Here is a 27,671-nt window from a genome sequence, read left to right on the forward strand (position 1 = left end):
GAGCATCAGTGCTAGCTTTCTTGAATAAGTCCTCCTATTTTAGTCCCATTTTAGGGTAATATTTTTTGAGCAAACATCTAAGGATGGACATACACGTTCTGTAACAGGGTCAAGCCAATACATTTTAAAAAACTACTTTCTTTACTCAGAAGAGGTCTGTTTTGCTATTGTTCGACTTTAAATCTGCTTAGCTGAAGATAGTTTTACTGGAAGTCAAAAACCCAAATAAATGAGACATTATTGTAAGTAAACATGATGGAATATTTTCGATCATAATTCATCCTACATAATAATATACCTTGCATATACTTGATTTATAATTAACTGGATACCTATGTGATATGGTCATTAGGCTGAATACAGTCCATAAATGTAAATGCATAAAGAACAATGGACATAAATAATTTTATTGGCATGCTTCCTATTGTATACTCTATATGCAGTACCTTGTCCCCTTTGATTGACAGGCCTTGTAATCCTTGTGGGCCAATTGGTCCTTCAGAGCCTTTTTCACCCTGAAAGTGTGTGAGAGAAATATCAGCATATTTATTAAAATCAGGATTTTAAAAATAGTGGAAGCATCAAAAGCATCCAAATTCACTGCTCGTTACAAATGGGTAATTCTAGCTGATCCAAACATTTGTTAACTTGCAAAAAATATGTAGTTTTAATACTCCTAGATAGGAAAGAATCTGTCCAAACAGAATACATACACAGCATCACTAAAGTTGGAAAAGAGCTCCATTCCTGATAGAAATATCTGGAAATGGGGAACCTAACTAATCGTATTGTACAACAAACTGAATCAATCCTCCATTTCCTTGACACTGCTTGACTAGATTCCTCACAGAATGAAAACTTCCTCTCATATTAGCATATGAGCTAATACTTGCTAATATTGAGTTACTTACTCAATGTTTTATATCATACTTTATAAATGTTCTTTGAAAATTTGGTTTTAAAATAATTCATAGAAAATCTTCTAGGAAGTTCTCCTAAGTCACACGACCTATGTGAATAGCTCTGGTTGTAATGTAAAACTCAATGAAGTCATGACATTTTGTGCATTTGTGTGAAAAGTAAACCATATAATTAATTAGGAATAGCATTCATTTCATGAGTTTATTTAAACCTAGAGTAAAATCAGAGAACACTTGCAAGAAACCTAGGAAAATGGAAAATATATCTTTAAGTACCTCTTTACTCGTAACTTATTCACTTTGGCTCTACATCAATGGAAAGTAACTTCAAATAGCACATAGAGAAAACGCCCATCGACCCTGCTGGATGGGGAATGAAGTATTGTGACTAATAGGTTCTTCTGATAATTACCACAGAGTATAATCATATAAGTCAACCCTAAAGTAATGCTGAATATAATGGATTCTTTCTGTGATGAAATGCAGGGCGGTGCGGTGCTGTGGGTTATTATGAGTGAGACTGTGTCATTATGATGTACAGTTGAACCTGTCACTAAGACTCGCCCTCAGTCTGCTTCTTAGTCTTTCATTTATTCACTTCTCATTTACTTATGTTAAAAATCCTCACAGATTATAAAGAGAAATAACCTTGGCTATTTGAATTTCCCAGGTTGTTTTGACTACACATAAACAGAAATTTATTATATGGCACACACACCAAAAAACCCTTAAGAAATTATGTATTTAAAAACTTACTGAGGGGGTAGGGTTATGGACTTTGGGGAGAGTATGTGCTTTTGGGTAAAATGGAAGGGGAGGTGAACCATGAGAGACTATGGACTCTGAAAAACAATCTGAGGGGTTTGAAGTGGTGGGGGGGGGTGGGAGGTTGGGGTACCAGGTGGTGGGTATTATAGAGGGCACGGCTTGCATGGAGCACTGGGTGTGGTGAAAAAATAATGAATACTGTTTTTCTGAAAATAAATAAATTGGAAAAAAAAAACTTACTGAAATGTAGCACTAACTGCTGGCCTGTCTTCCAATAGTGACACTCTGGTTAGGTCAGGGCATTTGGACTGTCCCCTTTATCCTACAGGTTATTCCCTTTGATGATGACAAATTAAAGTTACTCAGTTAACAAGGGCTTCTTTTAAAATCCAAGCCCGTAGTCATTCACAGCTTAGTATAAACTACGTTTTAACTAATTGATCTCCCTGTAGTTGAGACTCAGGTTTTTCACAGAATCCATATTCTATATGGATCATGGCTGAAGAGGATAAGAATGAGATGATATTTTAGAGCATGAGGATGGCAGGAGAAGGCCAGATCTTAGTGACCTGACCAAACGGCTGAAGTAGAAGTTCTTAGACACTTAGAAAACAGCATGTGCCTCTCAGGGCAGTGTGTGTGTTCACATGCATGTGTATTTGGGAGAAAGAATTTAGAAAAGAAGGGAAAAGGACCGCAAAATGTATTCTCACTTACTCTGAAATGTTGATGCTGCTCAAAATGTCTTGGAAAATCATTTCCTGTGTGGTCTTTGGTAGATGCGGGAAACCAGCCCAGACCATAGGTCAGCAAAGTATAGCCCTGACAGATACCACATTGCTCACACAGCCTAATTATTTATCATCTGGCCCTTTACAGAAGTTTGCCAACCTGGTCCAGAGGAACTTGAGTGCCCAGAATTATACATGGGAAGCAGTAGAAACATTTAAATCCTCAATTGCCGGGTAAAAGGTAAGTTTCTCACAGCATTTTGCCCCTTATGATAACAAGGTAATCCCTGTTCTGTCCGCCCACCTGTATTTCCTTCTTATTGTACTAGTGACCATATGATTACAAACTGGTTTATTAGTTTCTTATCTGTGTTTCACAAAACAAAGCTGTGAGGAAACTTCTGGCATTGCTGTGCTCCATAACTTCTCTTCTGGACACGAAGACACTACTTATCACTATGGTTTAAGGACTACAAAGTAAGAGAGATTTCTCCTTTCATACACCATAATTATATGAGGTATAAGTCTGCCAAATAGTTATTTATAACTATTATAACTTCTAGTTATAACTTATTATAACTATAACTGCAAATTTCACTATAGTTTCATGTTAAGAGAAAGGTACATATTCCTTTATTTAATGGGGTGAAGATGGTCAAGAAAATACTTACTTGTGATAATTATAAAGTATGATATAAAACATTTTGTTTTTAAGTTGGAAATCATGACCATGCAAGGCAAAGCATTTTTTTTCATAGTACAGAAGGTATTGTTACCTTTGGCCCTGGAAATCCTTCTCCTGGTAATCCCCTCTCTCCTGGTGCTCCCTCAGGACCACGGGGACCCTGTGTAGACAAGGGAATGAGGAGCAGGAAAAGAGCGAGAAAGAGAGAATGGGGTCGGGGGGCAGCGAGAGAAGGGAGAAGGAAGGAAGAGAGGAGTGGTTATATTTTGGTTCACACTGGATGCAGTGATATAGTCCTACTTAAGTTATTAGTGGGAATCCTTCTAGTAAACTCCACACTGATTAGTAGAATCGTAGAATGGAGAAGAATAATATTCCTGTTGCATAGCTCATTCCACTTAATTAGCACAAGATGTCCTATTCTGGTGTCCTCAAATTAGAGGAAAATGGGAATTAAGCGATGCTTCAGAATAAGGATTAGGAGATAAATCCTCTGAGGAAAGTCTAAAAATCTAGGGCTGTGTGGTCTGGACAAGGATGCAGAGTGATTAAATAATTGAAAAGTATCAGGGGAGCTCTGTGAAGAAATCAGTGCACAGCTGCTTGAAAGCACTGAATTCTGTTTACACATCTTTAATTTCTATCCTGATACATTTGGATTCAAACCTGAATTCTTTCAAGGACTGCTGGACTCTGCTGGAGGTTTATTTGCAAATGGGAATCTTGATAGCATCATTCAGGGACAGCACGGTTTTCGTTCCAATTTTAGTATATGTGCTGCCGAAGCGAGCACGACAGCACGGTTTTCGATCTCAGTGATTCAATTTAAGAAGTTCAGGTAACTTGCTCAGAAGGGCACTCAGGAGGTGACAGCTTCTCACAGAAGGAAAGAAAAACAAGAGCCTTGGGCTTTGAAGTGGACAGGCAGGAAACATACTAGTTGAAAAATAAAAGACAACAGCAAGATATTCACTTGAAGTAGGAATTTTAAAAAGGCTACAAATTCTCCCTCTCTTTATTCTTGGCCAGAAGGTCACAAAGCAAAAAAAAAAAAAGAAAGAAAGAAAGAAAAGAAAAAGAAACGAATGAGAATCTTAGAAGCAGAAACTGGAGCTTTTCCTCTGAGGGATCTAAAAAGATATTTAGGGTTTGCTTGGCACGGAAGTGAACCCAAGATGATATAAAGTCTACTGAGTTGCCCAGAAACTCCAAAGCCAGCACACTGCAGACACTCTAAATGATCTGGGGCTCAATATGCAATAATCCAGGGTAATTTGAGAGGTGATTTCTCAGGAAGCCTTGTAGCAGACGTAGGCTGCAACATTTGTTAATCAGTGACCGATCATAGTTTTAGATTTGTAAACAAAAAGCTAATTGTATGCCATGTTAATTTTTTTCCTTTCCCTAAATATTATATATTTTAAACACAGTCTTCTTCAGTTTTATACATTACCCATTTCATAAAAACTTTAATTAAAGGAAAAAGCTGACATTTAATTCCATTTAAATTGCTATGCTGATGGGAAACGTAGCTTTTAACAACTCAAGACCTTCATCAATGCACTAATATCCATGACAGCTTGCTCTAATGTTAAAGCAATTAACTAGCGGAAAAATAAATATAAGCAGGAAAACTAGATTGCAAACTAAAAAGGCAAGTGTCTAGTTAACACCATGTAATTTAACAACAACAACAAAAAATTGACAAATTATTCCTCTTTCCCAATGATAAAACGAATGAAAATAACACAATTTACATTAAATGCAAAGAAGTCTTTTCCCGGTTCACTCAATTTTTTTCCCATTCATTCAGCAAATGCCTAGTGGGTGCAAGGCACTGTGCTAAGTTCTAGGAACGGCAGGTAGACCTGCTCCTTTGTCTCACAGAGCTTACAGTCTTTCATGGTAATTGAAAGCATATTACTGTGGTGTCATATGGACCAGGGTTCAAGTCCCAGCTCTGTCGTGTGTTAGCAGCATGATCTCCAACAAAGAGTTAAATCTCTCTAAAGTTCAGCATCCTCGTGATAATGGTGGTAACAATAGCACCTACCTCAAGCACAGGTGTTAATACGAGGGGTAGATCAGAGAGATTAAAAGCTCTTACACACTGAGCACTCAATAAATATCGGCTATCCCTATTTTAATTATTTAAAATAATTAAAAATTATTTTAATTGAATCTTGTGATTGCCAAGAATGTCCTTTCAGGGCATGTTTATGAATAGGGTAGCCTCAGAGTGACGGTTTACGGGACGCAGTACGGCAACATGGAGAATGGGCCGCTGCACAGCATCAACACCAAACTCTCCCTCCGTCCCTGCATTTGTAGAGTCGACCAGCCAAGGTGAGAGAGAAGACAATGGTGGCTCTGAGGAGCTGTGTGTTTCACACTGTTGAGAACAGAGAACTAATGCTCAAGAGCAATCACTTAAAGGCATTAAAAAAGAGCAGTGAATCAAGGTTTAATTACTATGAACTGTAGGAGTAATGTCCCACATCATCAGTACGTTCTCATATGTTCCAGCTGAACAGAAGGGAAGATGAGAAAGGGCAGGTACTTGGGGTGGATACTGAGGGATTCTTTTTAAAAGACAGAAATGCTTCCATATAAACGCACGGTGTCCTTTTCAAAAGTCTTGAGAAGCAATCATAATTATGGCAGACTTATCTGACTACTCACGAATGCCTCTAATAAAAAAAAACCCACAACCTGGAAACTACTTGAAATCATTCAAACAAACAAACAAAAAGAACTTTCAGCAGAACCTTTTTTAGTCCCAAAGTAACTCTTCATGTTACTTTTTTTAAAATATTTTATTTATTTATTGGACACAGAGAGATCACAAATAGGCAGAGAGGCAGGCAGAGGGGGTGGGGGAAGCAGGCTCCCTGCGGAGCAGAGAGTCTGATGTGGGTCTCGATCCCAGGACCCTGGGATCAGGACCTGAGCCGAAGGCAGAGGCTTAACCCACTGAGCCACCCAGGCACCCCTCTTTGTGTTACTTCTAAGTAATTAAAAACTTGCAATGTCAGGTTTTTATTATGACAGTTTGGTGCAAAACATTTTCATACATTACTTGTGATCTGCCCCACCTTTGTTATGATTTCAGTTCCCAACTAAACCACAGGCATCACAGTGTCACTCTGAGTTGTATAATTGTAGCTTGGAGAGTAAACAAACAAGAACTCCATGTTCTGGCAGTATTGAGAAAACTCTCTAGCTACAAACAAAAAGGAGAGCAATACAAATTTTTCTTTAACACGAATTTTAAAGGCATACTGGAAGCCCAAAAATAAATAAATAAATAAATAAATAAAGGCACCACTAAGGGGTGGTACTCATAGAAGCTGATGCTTGGGGCTGCCCTGGGTGAAAGAGTGTGGTTGTGTGGCAGAAACACATCGAGAAAAATATAAGAGGAACAAGAATTTTGGCTCACTCCATGGAAAGTAAGGAGAGATTTAAAGCTGAGATAAAGCTCATAAACCTAGGTTCTGTGCTGAGCATAGAACCTGCTTAAGATTCTCTCTCTCCCTCTGTACCACAGTACCCCTGCGCGCATGCTTGAGCTCTGTCTCTCTCTCTCTCTCTAAAAGAGTCTACGGTCAGTGCATTATTCTTAGGATTAGGTGCCAATACAGATGATATCTTGAGCTTGTTAGCTAAGAAGACGTATGTTAAAAGTTCAATAACCTGGGTGGCTTTGTTGGTTAAGCATCTGACGTCAGCTCAGGTCATGATCTCAGGATCCTGGAATCCAGTCCCACATGGACCATATCAAGCCCCACATGGGCTGCTTTGGTCCCCCAGTGGGCTCAGTGCTCAGCAGGGAGTCTGCTTGTCCCTCTGCCTCTCCCACACCTTGTGCACACGTGCTCTCTCTCTCTCAAATAAATAATATCTTTTTTTAAATAGTTCATTAACTCAATAACTGTATATACATACATGTTGATATATGTATATATACATGTGTATATAAAAATACACACATATGTATAATACATATGTGCTTTCTAATCAGATTTTTAAGATTTTATTTTTATTTATTTGACAGACGGAGATCACAAGCAGGCAGAGAGGCAGGCAGAGAGAGAGGAGGAAGCAGGCTCCCCGCTGAGCAGAGAGCCCGATGCGGGGCTCAATCCCAGGACTCTGAGATCATGACCTGAGCCGAAGGCAGCGGCTTAACCCACTGAGCCACCCAGGCGCCCCTCTAATCAGATTTTTAAAATACTGACTTTTGAGAGCAATTTATACCATCTCAATATAAATCCTTCATCAGATATGTGGTTTGCAAATACTTTTTCCTGGTCAGTAGCTTGTCTTTTCAACCTTTTAACAGAGTCATAGAACAAACATTTCTCATTTTCAGGAGTCCAACTAATCAACTTTTTTCTTTTTTGGATCATGTTTTTCATAATATGTCCAAGAAATCCACCAAGCTGCAGGTCCCAAAGATTTTCTTTTATGTTTTATTCAAAAGTTTCATAGTTTTACATTTCACATTTAAGTTTGTGAGCCATTTTGAGTTAATTTTTTATAAAATGTGTGTGAAACTTACTTAAATTGAGGTTCATTTTCTTGGTGTATGGATATCCAATCGATCCAGCACTATTTGCTGAAAAAGTTATCCTTTCTCCATCGAATTATTTTTGCACCTTTATCAAAAAATCAGTGTGTGGTCTGTATCTGGATTCTCTATTCTATCCCACTGATCATATTTCTCTGATCTACCAGAACTGCACAATCTTGATTACTACAGTGATGTGAATAAAATACTTTCCTCAAATTTATTCTTTTTGCAAAATGTTTTTAACTATTCTAATTCCTTTGACTTTTCATGTAAATCTTAAAATAACCTTTTCTGTATCTATACAAAATTTTATTAGAACATTTAAAAGACTTACATTAAACCTTATATCAATTTAAGGGGATTGACAGCTTTATATCACATATTCAATCCATGAACATGGTGTGTCTCTCAATTTATTAAATATTCCTTTATATCATACATTAGTGCTTTGTAGTTTTTAGGATACAAGTCCTACACATGTTTTATTAGATTTTCACCCAAGTATTTCTATTTCTTAATGACTATAAATGCTATTACATTTAAAATTTTTATTTCTAAGTGTCTGTTACTAGAGTATAGAAATAAAATTGATTTTGTTTGTTCTTTGTCTATATGGAGTTGGTTTGGCTTTTTTGTTTTTAAGGCTCCACATGTAAGAGAGAGCAAATAGTATTTGCTTTTCTCTGACTTTGTTCAGTTAGTATAATGTCTTTAGAGTCCATCATGTTGTTGCAAATGGCAAGACTGCATACTTTTTTATGACTAAATAGTAAACCATTATATATTTATATATATATACATATATAAAATGATATCTATATCAATAGTATTCAATTATATATATATTTTATATATATATCTCAAATATATATATATAGATCTCAATTTCTTTATCCACTTATCCATCAATGAACATATAGTCTGATCTCCTATATTGGCTATTATGAATAGCAATGAACATGGGAGTGCATAAATGTTATCAAGTTAGTGCTTTTATTTTCTTTGAATAAAGACCCAAAAGTATAATGGCTGGATCATATAGTAATTCTATTTTTAATTTTTGAAGAACCTCCATATTGTTTTCCACAGTAGCTATACAAATTACATTTCCACCAACAATCATGAGTAGTCCCTCTTCTTCACATCATCAGCAACACTTGTTATTCTTGTATTTTTGATAATAGCCATTCTAACAGGTATGAAGTGATACCTCATTTTGATTTTGGTTTGCATTTTCCTGGTAACTAATGATGTTGAGCATCTTTTCATGTACCTGTTGGTCATCTGTACACCTTTGCAAAATATCTATTTGAGTCTTCTGCCTGATTTTTAATTGAATTTTGTTGTTATTATTGAGTTTTTTGAGTTCTTTATATATTTTGGATATTATCATATATATGATTTGAAAATATTTTCTACCATTCAGTAGATTGCCTTTCTATTTTATTGAGGGTTTTCTTTGATGTGCAGAAGCTTTTTAGTTTGATGTAGTCCCAACTTGTTCATTTTTTATTTTATTCCTTTTACTTTGGGTATTTAAGACATCATTGCTAAGACCTATATCAAGGAGCTTACTGCTTAAGTTTTCTTTTAAGAAAGAATAGTTTCAGGTCTTACATTCAAGACTCAAATCTATTTTGAGTTAATTTTTGTATATAGCATAAGATAGTGGTCCAGTTTACCCAACACCATTTATTAAAGTAAGACTCTCCTTTCCCCATTGTATGTTCTTGGCTTCTTTGTTGTAAATTAATTGACAATACATGTATGAGTTTACTTCTGGGCTCTCTGTTCCACTGGTCTGTGTCTGTTTTTGTGCCAATACAATACTCTTCTGATTGCTATAGTTTTGTAGTATATTTAGAAATCAGGAAGTATGACGCCTCCACTTTTGTTCTTCTTTCTCAAGGTTGCTTTGGGTATTCATGTTCTTTTGTGGCTCTATACAAACTTTAAGGTTGTTTGTTCTGTTCCCATGAAAAATGCCATTGGAATTTTGATAGGAATTCCATAGAATCTGTAGATTGTTTCAGGTAGTATGGACATTTTAACAATATTAATTTTTCTGATCCAATCTAGTTGTTTTTATATGTATCTCTGTGAGTAACTTACTGTTCTTTTCTGGGAGAGTAATGATTACTTGAAAAGTTAAGAGCATTTCTATACTAGGATAGTCATGTTTTATTCATTTCTTCTTCAGATCTCTTTTGATAGAAACACTTTCATTCTCTTCTGCAAAAATAGTGAACTTCCCAGCTACATAGGCTAGAAGCTGCAAATAACACAGGTATTACCTGTCTACCTTCATCAGTCCTAGTTTGAGAGTATACTCATAAGCTAGGTAATGAGCAACATCCTTATTCTCGATGATTTTCTCATGGCTCCAGGAAAGTCGGTACAAAGTATAGACCTTAGGCCTAAATCCAGTTCTCCTACCCCACCAGGAGATTTTGACACATGAGATCTCTTTTCTTCTTGGACAAGCTGATTAATCTTGTAGGAGATTTCAGTAAGAGACAGCCAGTTGTACATATCATGTGTGTGGTGGGGGGCGGTTTCTATTTCAAGTGTTATGAAAAATAACACTTGGATCTGGTCCTTGCATAATTATTGTCTTTTGTAATCCCCAAAGATGCAACATGGGCTTAATTTAACCATTTAGTCTAAGCACAAAGGGTACATAAGAACTATATGTGTCCTTTTTATTCCATCTAGAGTTTCTTGCTACTTACTGGCTGGCCTGGCTCCCCAATGCCAATCGGTCCTGGAGCCCCTGTTCTTCCTTCCTGACCTCTTTCCCCCTAAGAGAAAGAAATAATCCAATGAAAGTTTGAGTTTTTAGATTAAGTATATACATAGCACAAGATACTCTGGAGATTTCAACAAAGATATATTCTAAAATACTCAAGCTTTTCACATTCATAAAGATAAAAAAAACATTCTGGAGGAGGAGAAATAGCTCGAATTTAAGTGAACAAATTACTCTAAAATGCTCATCATCCCTTCTTGTGTAAGGGCAATACACCAATTTCAGCTTTCAGAAACTATTGTGTGTGTAGCGATTGGCAGGCTGGACTGCGTTAGATTCCATTGAGTTCACTGAGAGGACCAAGCTAACAAAGCTTGTGCTGCTCCCTGCTCCTCTCACCACCATCCTGGATTGCCACCTCTCCTGTTCCATTTTACCCCTCCTTTCAGTTCCGTTTCACCCTTCGTCTCCTTCAGAATCTTTGTCCAATTGCTCTGCCAATACGACTCCACCTTCCCTGGAGTCTCATCATGCTTATTGTTTCAACTCTATCCATGAGTGATACTTGATAATACCAGAACAGCCTTTTTTGTACTGCTCTCTGTCTTAGTCCTGCACCAAACTCTTACTGTCCCAATGACGTAGAAAAGCCATTTAAAGTAAGCACTTACACTCTGTGACATCCTGCATGATATACCCAGAGCACTCCAGGGTGTTGGGTGTCGTTGCACTTTCTAGTTCCCTACAAACCTTTCTATCAACACCTACCTATTCAGTGTTATGTCTTTCTGGTTTCTGCGCCCTCTCTGCTTCTTTAACATGAACAGGTGATAGTTCATATGTTAAGATATTTCTCATCCCAATATCACTTTTGCATTTGCATTTTGCATTTAAATTTAACATTTAAATTCCATGAAAACTCAACAGAACTAGATGTATGTTGGCGAGAGGGTGGGCATTTGGAGGCAAGACAAATTTTTCATTTTCATCAAATAAAAAAAAATACATTGATTATTCTTGTGGTAACTGCCCCAGTGTCCAAGCCAACCACCCCAGACTGTAAATACCTTCTACAGGCAGCCTCCTTGCCTCTAGAGGGCAAAGCTGAGCAGAGTTCACATCACAGCTTCCCCAGTCCCCGCAATAAATTCAGTACTCATCAATGGGGAAAAAGACAAGAATTGTTACCTTAATTCCTTGCTGTCCAACACCAGGGGCTCCTGGAGGACCATAAGGACCAGGGGGACCTGGTTCACCCTGGAGGAAGAAACAGTTATGCATTAGGTCAACTCAACAGTATTTGTTCAACAGCTCTTAGATGTATAGTGATGCTGTAGGAGTTTTGAGGGCAACAGTGAAATCTAGGACATAGTCACGGCCCTCAAATTGCTTACAATCCAGCTGGGAGGACAATATAGACCCAGAATTGAATTAACCACTGCACACAGTGGGCACAATATCTAGGGTCCATGAAAATGTTTCCATATTAATGTTTAAAATCAGAATAAAATTTTTTTAAAAAATATATAACAATGAATCCAGTCTGGATCAAATTTGTCTTTCTGCCAACTCAGTAGTAATACATAATTTTTAACATTGTTTTATGGAGAAAGAAGCCCACAAAAACAAAAGTTTTAGGATCCTGCAGCCCTCACTTGTTTGCTCAACAGGTCTTTATTATGTGCTTCTGACAGACATCTTTGTTTCCTACCCAATGACCATCCCCTCTCCTCTTTCTTTTCCTGCTATTAGAAACCTGAGCTGTTCACATCAATAGAAAGGTAGTCTTTACACTCAGGGCTGTAGGATGAATGATAATTGGTTCCATGCAAGTCTAGAATCTCCTTTCCTTTGCCACTGGTTGGCCTTGTGGCTCAGTTCCAACAAATGAGATACAGGGACGTTATTCAGTGCAAAGAGAAAGTTTTACCTCTGCCTCTTCTTTGCTAGTTGGAGATATGATAGCTATCTTGTAACCATGAGATAACAGTCTCTCAGATGACTGCCAACCATTGAAGAGGACTATGCAGAAAAAGATTCTGAAATGTCCTAACTCCGGGAAACCTCACTGAACTTAATCAAACAAAACCTCATTGAGCTACCTACCTTCAAGTCTTCTGTTTACTAAACAAAAAAAACTCTTATGGCATAAGCCACAATTAATGAAGATATCAGTTACAAGAATCCAGAAGTATTTTCAGTTAATAGTCTGCTATGTGGCAGGCCCATCCTAGAATTCAAGCATCACAGAACTAAATGAGACGGAAGCACTCAAACTACTACATTTCATAGGTGAGGAACCTGAGTCCCAGAGAGGTTATGTGGCCTGCCCAAACTCACACCTCAATATCACCCACAGGTACATGGCAGGTTTCTCAAATTTCCAGTCATGTGTCATGTTGATAGGAGAAAGGAGAGTGATTATTGATTACAGTTTCTTTTTTTTTTTTTTAATTTTTTCTGTTTACCAAAATAATATACCTTCATTACAGAAAATTTGCCATATATTGAAAAACATGCACACAGAGAAAATTTTAAATGATCTATCTATAACTACTACTAATTTCTGGTGCATTTCCTTCTAGTTCTTTATGTACACACATACCTCTAATTTATGTGAAGGAAGTTTTCTGAATACTCTCTTGTTTGAGTTAATGAATTCTTGGTATTTAAATTTTCATCCAACTTAGAGATTTCTCTTCATCCTTATATTAATCAACAGTAAAATGAGATAAGAAGTTGAGACAAACCTTCTCCAGATTGAGGGGAACAAAAGGATTTTCACCAATGGTAAAGCCTCAGTTTTCCCTGGAGGCTTCTGATTTTGAAGAGGACTCTTAGTAATGTCCTATTGATATGGTAAGCGCATTACTTTAAGGAAGTCTGTGGACTTTATTCAGTTACAGAGGGGAAAGAGAAGGGTCAGAGTCAAATCAGCTCCCCAAAAGATATGCCCAGGCTCAAAATTATAACAAAGAAAACCTGTCTCAAAATCACTTGATTATGATTTTAGGACAGCTTGGCACTTGGGTGAATTGGAGCTAAAGTTACATTCAGTTCATTATTTTAAGTATAAGTCAATCTGGTAGATAAATCAACTTGAATTTTCTTTTTAAAATTCAAAGTTGTGGGACGCCTAGGTGGCTCAGTGGGTTAATCCACTGCCTTCAGCTCAGGTCATGATCCCAGGGTCCTGGGATCGAGTCCCACATAGGGCTCTCTGCTCAGCAGGCAGCCTGTTTCCTCCTCTTTCTCTCTGCCTGCCTCTCTGCCTACATGTAATCTCTCTCTGTCAAATAAATAAATAAAATCTTTAAAAAAAAATAAATAAAAATAAATAAAATTCAAAGTTGTACTTATTTTTCTATGTATGTTAAATTTTCTGGAGCAGCCAGATAGTTGCCCTTCTTCTTTTTCACAGGTTCTTGGCCATGGACTTTCTCCACAAATAGTATCAGACATAAAGATTCTCCCAAATGTGAAGCTGTTTTCTTGATCTCAAAGTTTAAGTGCTAGAGAATATTTAGTTTCCTAATTTAGATTCCAAATTTTTACTTCAAAGAAACTTTTCCTTATAATTTCCTGTGCCACAGTCTTGTCAGTTATATTGTGTGTGGGTGACTGTTTCCATCGCTCAAGGAACACCAAGCACTTACTCTGTGACCAGTAATGAAGTAAATACAGAGAAGTTTATGACATCACCCCTAACCTCAAAGGACCGGTTTAAGAGATAAAACACACCATTAAAATAATAATAACACAAGGCCTTAAGTTCCTTATTGTATTCATTCCCTGTCCCTTTTATATTAGTTTGGTTCTGTAATGGATCAGAGGCTTTTAAGTATTATATTATATTATATTATATTATATTATATATACATAGTATATATTTGGAGGAGAGTTTGAGTTTTTTAAATAGTGGAAGCTCTGCCCTACTTAGTACTTTTCTGTATGCTTGATCTAAAACAAACAAGAGCACAGGTTGGTGAGAAGTTTTCCTCTAAATATGGACAAGGAACTCGTTCTTTTGTTAACTTGAAATATGTTAATCAGCAAAATCAGTAGGAGAAGCAACTGTCTTGCTCTTAAGCCCATGAGCTTCCTTTACCTTTGGTCAAGCACCAATAGCCATGGAGCGATTTTTCAATACTGCTTTTTAGAGAAGGTATAGGATCTAAGGGTTATAAAGGGATCAATTTCCCTACCTTAGCACATCTCAGTAGCAACATATCTTCACCTTTCAGTTGTTTAAATTTCTTTCTCAGGAGCTTAGCATCTCCACATAAGGCCTACAGACCAGCATTGGCCTACAATTAATCTTTATCCCGTTCAGACTTCTCCCTTCCCTTTCCTACAAAGATTCCCCAAGTGATAAAGAAAGTGGTCCTGATTGTAACATACCATCACTTGGTAAGACAGAAGAGGAAGAGAAGAATCACACTCTACTCACAATGATTTTCTAGAAGTTCACCAAGGCCACATTGCCCATTATTCATACCCCAACCTTCACCAGTAAGTACAAACACACAGAGAGAGGTTGAATGGCCCCAGTGTTACTTGTTATTTCTCTACTTCACTTTCTTTAACCATCAGAAGCATATCCAAAGAGGACTGAGTTAAAGTGGATAGCCCTGGAGGGGGTTTGTTTCTCATGACCTTTATATGAGTATAAGCATAGGTAGGGATATTGAGGAGTTTAGGAAAACCACCATTTCCTCAGAAATTAAGGATGTTTGTGCTATGGGCCTTAACATTGAAGGAAGCCAATGTTTAATAAAACCTAATATTTCCAAGCACTGCCCTGACACTTTGTGTATATTATGTCACTCAGTCTTCTAATCATCTTAGGAAATGGGTTTATTTCCTTATTTTATGGTGTGGGATATAACCATCACTTTTTAATCCATTTTTCACCATGCATGGAATCACAGGGGGGGAAAAATGGCTTTTTTCCCATTCAATCTAGTTGAATCCTGGCTCTATAATTTACTAACAGTTTGAGTTCTGCAAGACCCCCATATGCAAAATGAGGATAATTATATCTACCTTGCAGGGCTGCTGAGAGGATGTGAGATATTGTCTATAAAACATCTAAGTCATAACTAATCACATGATAGTTGTTTGACATGCATAGATTCAACTGTTATTCACCAGACTTTCATTGAGCACCACCCTGGTACTGAGTACCCAGTTACATAATTATTGACATAAATCAGATTACACCTGCACTTTGTAGACATTTACAATCTGGCTGGAAAGACAAATCAATATAGAAGTAAATATGAGCATGTGAATTAGTTATGATAAAGATATTAAGGGAGAATGTAAGACTGTGAGGCACAAATGTTTAATTTCTACCTTAAGGAATTGAAAAATTTCGTACAGCAGGGGAGATATTTGCTCTGAACAAAAAAAAATTAGGAATCATATCTAATCTGATAGAAAAGAAGAGGAACAGAAGTTCAGGAAAACGAAAGAGTATGAGGCATAAAATGATATGAAAAGTTCTGGGGACAATAAGCAGCTCTGTGGGCTCAAATGGACAAAAATAAGGCAACAATAGGGTCACTGTTTAGAGTAGCACTGTCCGCTAGAAATATACAATGAGCCACATATGTAATTTTAAATTTTCTAGCCACATTAAGGAAGTAATAACTTTTTATTTAACTCAATATATCCAAAATATTATCATTTCAGCATATAATCAATATAAAAAATCTTATTAGTGATTTTATTTATCATTTAACATGTGTCTTTGAAATCCTTTGTGTATTTAACAATTATAGCACATTTCCATTTAGACCAGCCACATTTCAAGGACTCAGTAACCACATGTGGCTACTGTATTAAATGTGTTTGAGGAGGCCAGAGGCTCGGGTCAGAACCATGGAGAGTACCAACAATTAAGTGGGGTGGGAGTGGAAGACCAAAGAAATGTCCTGTGGGGAGTTGAGGAAGAGAGTGGCTGAGAAAAAGAAATGGGAACTCCAAAAATAGTGTGATAGAAGTCAGGAAAGAGAATTTCAAAAGAAACTCATCATCTCCAAAGACAAACTCCTCCTCTTCCCCTCACAGACCTGATCACCTTCCAGCATTCTGTCTCAGTGAAGAGCACAATCCCTCCATGATTCAAGCCAGAAGGAATCATTCTTGACACCTCTCACTCCCTTACCCACCATGTGTAATGCATCGCCACCGCTTTTCCATATGTCTTCTAAATCTCTCTCAAATCCATCTACCTCTTTAGTCCTCATGCCTCTTTAAGACTAAAGAGTAAGTAAGACCTCAAAGTAAGAATCACCTCTTGTTCAGACTACAACAAAGTCTTTAGTACGCTACACACATCCATCATAGCACGCTTTAATTTATTCCTCCCATTGCTGCCAACGCAATCTTTTAATTTAAGTTTTTAAAATTTTTTTACAAATATTTTATTTATTTATATGACAGAGAGAGAGAGAGCCAGAGAGAGAGCCTGAGCAGTGGGGAGAGGGAGACGCAGCCTCCACTGCTGAGCAGGGACAGAATTTACCTTTCTTGAATAATACAATTATAAACGATGTAATCACACTTTGGGGTCTTAACATTAGAAAGACACTTTAGTAACTTGTTTTTTTTATTCCTGATGCAGGGCTCAATCCCAGGATCCTGAGGTCATACCTGAGCCAAAGACAGATGCTTAAATGACTGAGCCAACCAGGCAACCCTTAATTTTAGTTTTATCTTTAATCCAAGTGAAACCATTCAAGGACCTTCCCTTTGCTCCTGGGGGAAAGACAGAGCTCTTTATGACTTGTGAGCCCCTGCATGGTGTAGTCCCATGGGCTTTCCAGTCCCTTCTGTAACTAGTTGCTTCTTCACTCACCACCGTAGCAGCATTAACCTTTGTTCAGTTCCTTGTACTTGCTAGGCTCCCTTCTGTCATATGGTCATAGCACATGCTATTCTATCTATATGGAGGTGTTCTTACCTTCCCTTTTTCCTGGTCAACCCTTACTCATCCTTCAAATCTTATTTTAAGCAGCACAGCTTCAGAGAGGGCCTCTCCAATCAGGTGAAATTCCTATCCTAGAGGTATTGATAGCACCATTTTCCTCTTTTTCTAAGTATTCATTATAATTACAACTTCCCCTAGATTGTTGGGAGGATGTCCTGTGACTTTGCTTAGTTTTGCACTGTCAATACTTAGCTAATTGATAACATTCCCTCCACCATTCAGGCAGCAAACACATACTGAGCAGCAGCTTGGGAGCTGGTACCATGCTAGCTGCTGGAGGAAACTGGAAACAAAACAGTTCTCAGCTGAGGGGGTTGGGAACCTGGAGATGCTCCTTTGGAGTTCCCTCTGATTTAGTTTGGTTTTCAACCAAAAGTAGCTATATATAAATTACATAGTGATATCAAGTACCTATTACACAGAGTGTCTCCTGCAAACTTACCCAAATAAAATTAAATATTTTCTTTTCAACTGAAGGAATAAAAATTCTTAAGGTTACACTGTATGGGAATTCAGCTAGGAGAACACAGCATGGCTTATTCCGGGCATCAGCTCTAACCAAAGTCAACATCTTTCCTTGCCCTAAGATAACAAGTAATGAATGGTTGTCCAAGACTCTGAATTTTTTGAGGACAGAATTTACCTCTTCTTGAAAAATACAATTATGAACAATGTAATCACACTTTGGGGTCTTAACATTAGAAAGACATTTTAGGAACTTCTTTTTTTATTCCTTCCCAAGTAAGTGTAGCACCAACTTTAATATTTTAAGTCTTGTGACAAATATTCTCATACTTTCCAAATGGAGGAAAACGGTGGATGAGCATGCTGCTTAAAATAAGATTTGAAGGATAGGTGTGGAATGATTTGAGTATGGCCAAGATACAGTCTTAGCTGGAACTAGGTGAAATTGTAATGAAAATTGTAGTATTATACCAGATTTTAATAACTCAACTCATTTTCTTGATTGCTATTAGATTAAACCACATGAAGTTGATAGCATTCAACCATGATCAACGCATAAAAATGATATTCATATGGTCAATCTATTAGGAAAGTCATACTTCATATATAATAAAATCTAAGGAACTGTGTGTCATTGTCCCTAAAAGGAAGGACTGCTTAGAAGCCCATCAGGAGAGTTTTTAAGACTCTCAGCTCGGGTGGACACTCCTTGGACTTTTATCGCAATAAAAAAGCCTTACCCTTGGAATAAACTTAATATTCCCTATTGCGATGCTTTTGCAATTTACTTGAATTGGGGACATTCGTGTGATTTTTTTTTTTTTTAAATTCTGACATCCCTCTGAAGACCCTGCAGTAACTGATTCAGTTCCATGTTAGTGCCCAGCTTGACTGGGCATGTGGGTTAGACTCAACACCTTTACGTTAGCAGTATTTGGGGCTTCTTGATCCATCAGAGTTTTTACCTTGGCAGTCTCTGTGCACATGCCTGTATGCACGCATGTGCACATGCACACACACAGCGGTGTACCCCTCCTGCTGAGAACCATATGCATCAGAGATTTGGGAATGAAAATCATCTTCCTTGAAGCCATTGGCTGACATCCCACATGTTCTGGCAGCCAGTTCAAGTTGTCACTATCAGTTTTCTCATGTCAAATGAGTTAATAAGCTCATTTAGAGTCCTGGTGGGCAGATGTGCATGTAGGTCAAAGCCCTTTCCACAACAACAATTGCTGGATTACTAATGATTTTTTCCCCTTTAATTAGGCCCAGGACAGAAATAGCATTTAAACTTTGACATCTCCAAAGAGAAAACATTCACATAGTTTGGCAGCTTGGCTCCAATCTTCATTCAACAGATATGTATAATTAAAATTGTAAAGGGACTCTTCCCTTTACAAGGGCATCAATACTGAGCAGTCACAACCTTGTTCAAAGTTGTTAGCTGCCCAGGGAGCCAGAAGGCCCATCATTGGTTTGAGACAATTGGAAAAACGGACACGTTCAAGTACTCGGACTTAAAATGCTTTAGTGAAGCAAAAAAAATAGTCATTCTGTGAAGAGATCCATAACTTTAAAGTTTTTCTCCTTGATTAATTCTCTATACTAGGAATTGTTGATTCCTATGTATGTTTCACTTGGTTTGCATCCCATCAAGTTAAAAGGAATTATATCCTATTTAAAATCATGATTTTTTTTTTTTAACGGTTGAAAGCAACATCATGATGTCAGGAGATTGTTAGATTTCTCAATTGTGTGAGAGCTGAAATAAAACTACACAGCCTGTTTGTTTGAGGAGGAAGTTTAAAATTCTTCATAGTTGTTCATATCTGTAGTGTTGAACTATTTCCAAACCATAACTGAAATATTGGGTACATTTAGTGAGTTGACCTTCTAAAGTTGCGAAACTAATGTTGAGTCGAATCAGGTATTTAAATAATGAACAAAACGAGAGTGTATTTTTAAAACTACTAAATCTTCATTAATGGCAATTCTGTTCCAGCAAAAATAGTGAGTTATAGAAAACATGAGAGTTTAAGTTGTATATTTGAAACTGTAAAAATAAATAAATAAATAAATAATAAGTCCCAAGTCTTCTTGCCTCTCTTAAAAAAAAGTGGAAGTATAGGGGCGCCTGGGTGGCTCAGTTGGTGAAGTAGCTGCCTTCGCCTCGGGTCATGATCTCAGGGTCCTGGGATTGAGCCCTGTGCTGGGCTCCCTCCTCAGTGAGGAGTCTGTTTTTCCCTCTGCCTGCCCCTCCACCCTCTTGGGCTCTCTCTGTCTCTGTCTCCGTCTCTGACTCAAATAAATAAATAAAACCTTTTTTAAAAAATGGAAGTATAAGAAAACATTCAGTTATTGAATGCAAGAAGATTTTAATGGGTTACGTCAACACTTTTCTCTTTCCCTTTATTATCCCAATATCTTGGAAAAATGGTCAGAATTCCTAGCTATGGTGTCCTTTTCCTCTGTCACCTCCCCAAGCTCTCTTATCCAAACAACTTCCTTAAAGATTCCTAATAATTTCAAAGATGACAAACTAAATGACTCTTTTAGGTTTTTGCCTGTTTGACTTCTCTATAGTAGGTGTTGACAACTCATTCCATGTAAATACTCATTCACTCATTCATTCAGCAAATATTTCTTTGTTGCATATAATAATTTTTTCTCTCAGATGTGACAGTGGTGCTCCAGACCTGCATTGTCACTGGATCTTCTGCCTTGGATTTTGTTTTTAAGCAGTGAAGGACCTGCATGTATTTGTTCAATTCTCCTGTCAATGGTTCATATCTGAAAGAAGGCTAGCAGTGTTTAAAGGAATAATGCATAGAAACTAACAGGAAACTACCAGCTACCAAAAATATGTGCATGGGCTCTCCCAGTAGCTATTATAAAGGTTGACAACCAACCCTCTTTTTATTTTTATTTTTTTTCCAGCCCTCTTTTTAAAATTGACCTCTTTTTCAAGTTTATTTGTTAACCTTTTTCAGAAGAATACTAGCTACATGGAAAAATACATACTGTACTTGGAAACCTCAAGAAATTAGGTGAAACCTTGGCAGAATTAGAGAAGGAGGAATAGGGGTCCAAGAATCATGGTGTGGTGCAGAGCCATGGATTGGTCTAACTGATGTGCCCACACTCCTCTTGAAGTGTGGATCCCATTTATTCATGGATATGAGGTCCTTTGTTCATTTTGGATGGATGGATCAATGCTTGATTCACTGGAGATTATTTACCCTCATTATATCTATTTATTAAACTGGACAGGACTGGCGCTACTACTCTGTTGGTTTTTTTGTTTGTTCATTTTGTTGTTGTTGTTTTTGTTTGTTTGTTTGTTTTGTCACCTCAGAAGTAAAAGTGAGTTAAGACAAAGTCTCATACATAAAAGGACTCTGAATTTCTCACACTTGCTTGTAGTACAAGAAGAAAAATCTTAGGGGATAAAAGCCCTGCAGAAATATATAAATGTCCTGGAGTAAAACAATGTAAAAGGTTATGAGAAGCAAGGTAATTCATTCATTAAGATGAGCTAATACAGAATATAATATCATGGACTTTCCAATTGTTGGAGGATTAACATGTGGTACTTTGACTTGGGAAAGCCTGTCAGGGATATTTCCTAGCGCTCTTTGGCCCTAGCACTAAAGCTCTAATACTAGAATACTCCAACATGTCACAGGCTATTTTCTGCTCATGCTACAGTGAGCAGGCCCTCTTCCCAGGAGCACAAAGAGGGTCTTGGAAAGAGCCAATCTGCATGAGATCTGAGAAGGAAATACCCTTCCAAAATAACCTCAGAAAGACATCAAGAAATGGCAAAAATTACCTAATGCGGGTTGGGCACACCCAGCATTCTACTGTGTTTACTTGTACAAAACGAATTTTGTAATTTGTTCTCTGTGATTTGAAAGCCCTACCAGTCTTGAGCCATTTTTTCTCATTATGAGAGGGCCCATTCTAGGACAAAATGGGATTGCAACTGAACCATCACCATAGCCTTGGAAGTTGGCGGTAGGGTTCTTAGGTACTCATTTTTTCCTCAGAAAGAGCACTGTGCTCTCTCCAGAGTTACCGCATTTTCCCTTTGGTCCTAGGAATAAGGCCCTTGTGTGATTATTACGCTAATTGATTTTAGAGACTGATGGGATGGTCTTCTTGTGGGTGCCACTGCATGACCTTCTTTTATGGGGGAGGCTGAAGTGGCCGGAGAGCCACAGCATCATTCTGAGAAACATCTATGTTTTGTTTCTAAGACAACAAGGTCATTCAGGGCAAAATAGGCGCTATTTTACATGTGGAAAATATTAATGACAGAAATGATTTGTGAAACTGGGCCAGCATCACATTTTTCCTTGATTTATCACACGCTATTTTTTCCTTTTGTTCTTTGACCACCTTTCTACAAATGCTTTGATGAAGAAAACCCAACTACTAGACCAATAGAATAGGACTGTAGCTCATGAGAGAAACCATTCATAAATTCAAAAACATAGACAGTCCCCATCTAGAAACTCTTATGGAATCTTTGCAAATGTTACAAGCCTAAAGGTTTTCTGTTTGAAAGTTTCCTAAGAAACAAAATATTTGAAATGCACATTACTGGTTTCTTTTTCCCATGCAATTCCCATCCTTCTCTTCCTGCATTTTCAGATGAACATTATAACCAAATAGAAATGCACCTCTCAACAGACTGTTGTTTCCAGCCAGAGTACAAGAGAAAGGGGACAGAGGCAATTTTCATACTGTCCAAAAGAAATGCATTTATCTCAGGTCAAATACTCAGGAGATTCAGCAATATTCCTAAGAAGATAAATATAATATGGTGGTTTAGAGCAGACTGTCTGGGTTTGAATCCTGGCTCTATACCTTATCAACTATATAGATTAGAACCCATTGCCTAACCTCTTTTTCCTTGAGTAGCCTAATCTGTATCATGGGGATAAGACTAGGTCATGCTTCAAAAGGTGGTATTATGTTAAGTGAGTATTTAGAACTATTTACCTGTAAATAGTAAATATATAATAAATGCTATTGATTATTATAGAAGTTTCAAAATAAGTAATCCTCCCATGCCCACTAGAAAATACACAATTACTAGGTTTTAGAGAATTTTTTGCACAATTTATAATAGCAATTTCTTTTTTTTTTTTTTAAAGATTTTATTTATTTATTTGCCAGACAGAGAGCACAAGTAGGCAGAGAGGCAGGCAGAGAGAGAGGAGGAAGCAGGCTCCCTGCCGAGCAGAGAGTCTGATGCAGGGCTCAATCCCAGGACCCTGAGATCATGACCTGAGCCGAAGGCAGAGGCTTTAAACCACTGAGCCACCCAGGCACCCCTATAATAGCAATTTCTTTAAAACATTTTATAATTAGATAGTAATGCATAAAAAGAAATGTCATTATAAACATAACATTATTTCCAGATTGAGGAAAAAAGAGTATATTAAGTCTTTATATTTATATTCAAGATGTAGAAGTACATTCTGAGACACAAGATGAAATCATTCCCTGAATTCTGACTTTTAAGATAATATACTAATGAATGTATAAAATTTTTTAAAAATTAATGATCAATGCAGCATGCATCTCTGGTTGACAGACCCAAAGAAAGGTAGAAATTAGTCTTAAAGTATGTGTCAAGAGACTACATAATTTGTGACCTTAAACCAGAAATATTACCAAAAGGAAAAAGAAAAATCCATTCCCACTTCATTTTGAAGATTTTCTAGATAAGGACATCTTTTCAATTGACAGTGAGCTTTGTGCATTCACCTGGCAGTGAATTGTGTGATTAAAACCCAAGGGATAATTTTCTATTATGTATTCTTTACCACAATTTGTTTTTATTTTTTCAAGATATTATTTATTTATTTTATTTGATATACAGAACAGGGAGAGGGGCAGAGGGAGAGAATCCCAAGCAGACTCCAGGTTGAGCATGGAGCCCTACTGAGGCTCAATCTCATGACCCTGAGATCATGACCTGAGCTGAAACCAAGAATCGGACACTTAACCACCTGAAACATCCTGGTGTCCCCTTAACCACAATTTAAAAAAAAAATTTTTTAAGAAGACCTTGGAAAATTCATAAAAAGTATTCAAATACTTAGGGTGATGTAACAGCATGAAATTTTCAAGCATGAAATGTTATCACCTCAGATAATTGTAACTTCCCCTAAACACTCAACTATATTTATTCTAAGACTTAATGCACTGTTGGAATTAAAAGCTAAATTTTGTTTAAATAAGTGTATGTGGGGCACCTGGGTGGCTCAGTCAGTTAAGAGTCTACCTTCAGCTCAGTTCATGATCTTCTGCTCAGCAAGGAGTCTAATTCTTCCTCTCCCTGTGTGCTATCTCTCTCGCTCCCGCTCTCAAATAAAAATAAATAAAATCTTAAAAATAAGTAAGTAAGTAAGTTTATATTAAAAGGAAAACCTAAATAGTAATTGTATGGAACATGAATAGAAGGAGCAATCATGGCATCTTTCGATGGACTGCAACTAACCATCTCCCAAAGCGCCCTGCTCCCAGCCCTCCACGGGTGATCTCCAAAGCTGATGAGCCCAGTTGAGCCTCTGCCTCAGGCCAGCCACATGATTTCCAGACTTCACTTCTCTTTTCCCAAAATGAAAACTTTGGGCCAGGATGATCTCAAACATCTCTGGTGGCTCAAACATTCTATAATTCTGTCACTGTTGCAAACTCCAACCCCGATCCCTGATTTTAAGCCTCTTTTTCACAAACATGAAAATTTCCATCTTAGGTAACTAAAGAATCCTAGAAGTAAGTGTTGATTGTCAAAATATTTTTTTCTTGCTTCAGAATCTTACCACAGCCAAAGTAATTTTATAAAAACTTCTACTCAGTATTCAAGAGATACATTTCTTTTCCCCAGAGAGAATTAATCATAGGCAAGGACTGGAAAAGGCAGTTTCCCCAGATGAAGCTTAAGCACACTCCCACTGAGAAGCTCATTCTATTTTAATTTGCCAATTAAAAGTGGCCTGGGAAATCACACATTATCGTTATCTCATTAAAAATGCTATACTTGTCACTCTCTTTCCTCTCTCTGGAAAAAGAACACGCAAGTAGCCCAGCTGCTTCCCACAGCTTCCATCTGACAGCCCCCTTAAAAGACTGGCTCTATCTAGTGTCCACTGGGGAGGGCACCTTCTGCTGTTCTTGGTGCCACAAATTCCACAGATCTCTGGTCACTAACAACACTATTGGATATTTACTATATCCATGAAATTTACTGAGCACTGAGAAGAGTTTAAAAGATACTAAAAAGCTTGTTTTCAGCAAATTAATGACCACCCTCATTAAAAACCAGAGCCTTATAACTAGATCTGTTAAATATTCCAGGCATACCATCTTTGGGTTCTATTTGGCTCTTCCTCAACCCCTTCTGCTATCTCGCCTGCTTATCTGTGGAATGACATCACAAGCCCAGTACTGATGGTTGAGGTTACACTCCTGTAAAGATTTCTAAAAGCTTGATTTTTGTTGGCATGACCCTTACAAATTTCCTTCTTTTATAAACTATATATTGAGTTGACATCAAATATGGGGAAAAACAGTGATTTGAACTGGTTATTTGTTACTGCTTTTCAGTTTCTAGTGAACCATAAAATGACTGAAAAGCAGGAGTAAGAAGGAAATACTGCAAAGATTCTTAATAATGGCTCGTATTTAATAAATGCACCTTTGAGTAACATAATAATAGATAAATCTATGCCACTGACTTTTCTGCATGTACTTGAACCCAATTCTGTGTCTACACCTACAGGTCATTCTAATTGCCAAAGATACATCCTCAAAGAGCCCATTACCTTCTGCTTAATAAAAACACACACCCCTATAGCTCACTAGGGGAAAGGAACTCTGCCTGTCTTTAATCAAAGGGTATGATTACCTTATTGCCTTGAAATCCCTTCGGGCCTGGTTCCCCTGGAGGTCCACTAATGCCCTGCTCCAAGGTGAAAACCAGGAATTAGTTCTGTATACAAAAAGCCAACCAGGAAGGAATTGTTCATTAGGGTCCCTAGGAATGCTGAAGTTAGAAGTCAGACTATAGATCTGGTTACCTTGGGGTTGCATGTGACTGGGAAGTGGAATGAGATAAAATTGCTCATGTCTTATAGGCTGTTTCTAAAATAGTACTTAAGCTCAGAGCGAACATTTATTCACGAGGTGTTTGCTTTCTGTGTTGCCAACCTTACTGGACACTCTTTTCAAAAAATTTTGAATGAATACTTTAAAAAATATTTTTAAATATTAATATTCAATATAAATAAAAATTCAGTTTATAACTGAAAGTTGGAGTTTCTAATGACTCCAGGATAACCAGAGTTACTGCCCTGCCCCAAGACAATTCTAGGCCAAAGCAAAGGAGTTGATGGTTAACTAGATGCTGTCTAGAAAATTTTGGGTCAAGTTATAATTTTTAGAAGACTTTTTGAAATACTGCAATTAACACATACCCTCACCCCATCAAAACTTTAGAGCAGGTCACTACCCAGACTGGGGTTAAAAACAAGAACAAAAACAAAAAATCTGATCTAAATTATTTTTCGAAATCCTTGGAATATATTTAACTTAAATAAATGCCTTAAATAATTTTTCCATGTTATCGAGCATTAAGTACTTATAAAGATGGAACAGAACAAATACTGTAATGTAAATAAAATGCATAGTTCTTCCAACTATATTGCAGCAGCAAGGCAAAAATAGTTACATCCTGTTTTTAATTGCTTTGGATTTATCAGTATTCCTAGACCCAAATTTTTACACTTTTATCCCTCTACTAAGTAAAGCCATCTGCTGGTACCTATCTTTGGAGAACCTGAATTAGTTATTCACAACATTAGGGCAGTGATTGCCAAATTTTGTTAAACATTGGAATCACCTGGGAATCTTTAAAACTACCGATGCCTGGCTTCAATCCCTAGACATTCTGATTGAATTATCAGAGACAGCAAACCCCCACAGTGGGTTTTAAGAGCTTCCCTGGTGATTCTAATCCTATTATTTTAATCTAATCTAATCAAACGCAGACTTACCTGAAGTCCTCTGGGTCCCTTTGGTCCATGTGGTCCTAAGGATCCCTGTGGAATAAAATGAATGGCAAGTTGCTCTAAATATCCATCATCAAACTGCAATGATTTTAGGTGGAGGAGAAGGGACTGTGTTCTCAGTAATGGCCAATCTTCCCAGATTAACCAAACAGGAAAGCCAACAGATGCAGATGCATTATTAACAAAATGATCCTAATTAATAGGATCAACTTGAGGTCAAGTTTCCCTTTAGTAAACTCCATGAAAACACAATTTTAGATGTAAGTCCTTCACCTGTATATTGAAAATTTGATCAGAGTAAAGAATTTATTTCTTAAGATTCTTTAGAAAGCAGTACACTTAGTGGAATATTGTTTCTTTCCAACAAGGCGAAGTCAGTTCAACTAACAATGTAGTAAGTTTCCCCATAAGATCACTCTTCTGCCCATCTTCAAGACATGCAACTTAACAGAACAGTGTTTATACTCAACCCTCTTTTAATGGAAAGTATTTTGATATGTTCCATAACTAGGAACCCCTTTAAAATTTATTTTTATGAGAATATAATAAAGTCTAGTTTCTCTTTTCTCACTTTTTTTTTCTTACCAAAATATAACCTGTTCATAACAGATGAACCTTAGCAATTATAGAAAAAAGCAAAGAAACAGGGGAGGAAAAATCACATAGAAGCAACCGCCGTTAACTTTTTAGG

At 37.2% G+C, this 27,671-nt stretch overlaps 1 protein-coding gene across 2 annotated transcripts in view; it reads right to left on the reverse strand.

The window, feature by feature from the left end:
- The window catches only part of COL28A1 (collagen type XXVIII alpha 1 chain), a 153,269-nt gene that overhangs the window by 96,710 nt on the left and 28,888 nt on the right, over positions 1-27,671 (reverse strand). Inside the window, exons 10-15 of one of the 2 annotated variants that reach the window (XM_044246092.1) lie at positions 26,966-27,010; positions 25,819-25,872; positions 11,618-11,686; positions 10,413-10,481; positions 3,196-3,264; positions 447-515 (exon numbers count right to left, since the gene is read on the reverse strand). In XM_044246092.1, coding sequence (XP_044102027.1) covers positions 447-515; positions 3,196-3,264; positions 10,413-10,481; positions 11,618-11,686; positions 25,819-25,872; positions 26,966-27,010 — 375 coding nt within the window. The remainder of the gene's footprint in view (positions 1-446; positions 516-3,195; positions 3,265-10,412; positions 10,482-11,617; positions 11,687-25,818; positions 25,873-26,965; positions 27,011-27,671) is intronic. The other variant, XM_044246093.1, reaches the window with a different exon arrangement.

Source organism: Neovison vison, chromosome 4 (genome assembly GCF_020171115.1).
Source record: "Neovison vison isolate M4711 chromosome 4, ASM_NN_V1, whole genome shotgun sequence".
NCBI lineage: Eukaryota > Metazoa > Chordata > Mammalia > Carnivora > Mustelidae > Neogale > Neogale vison.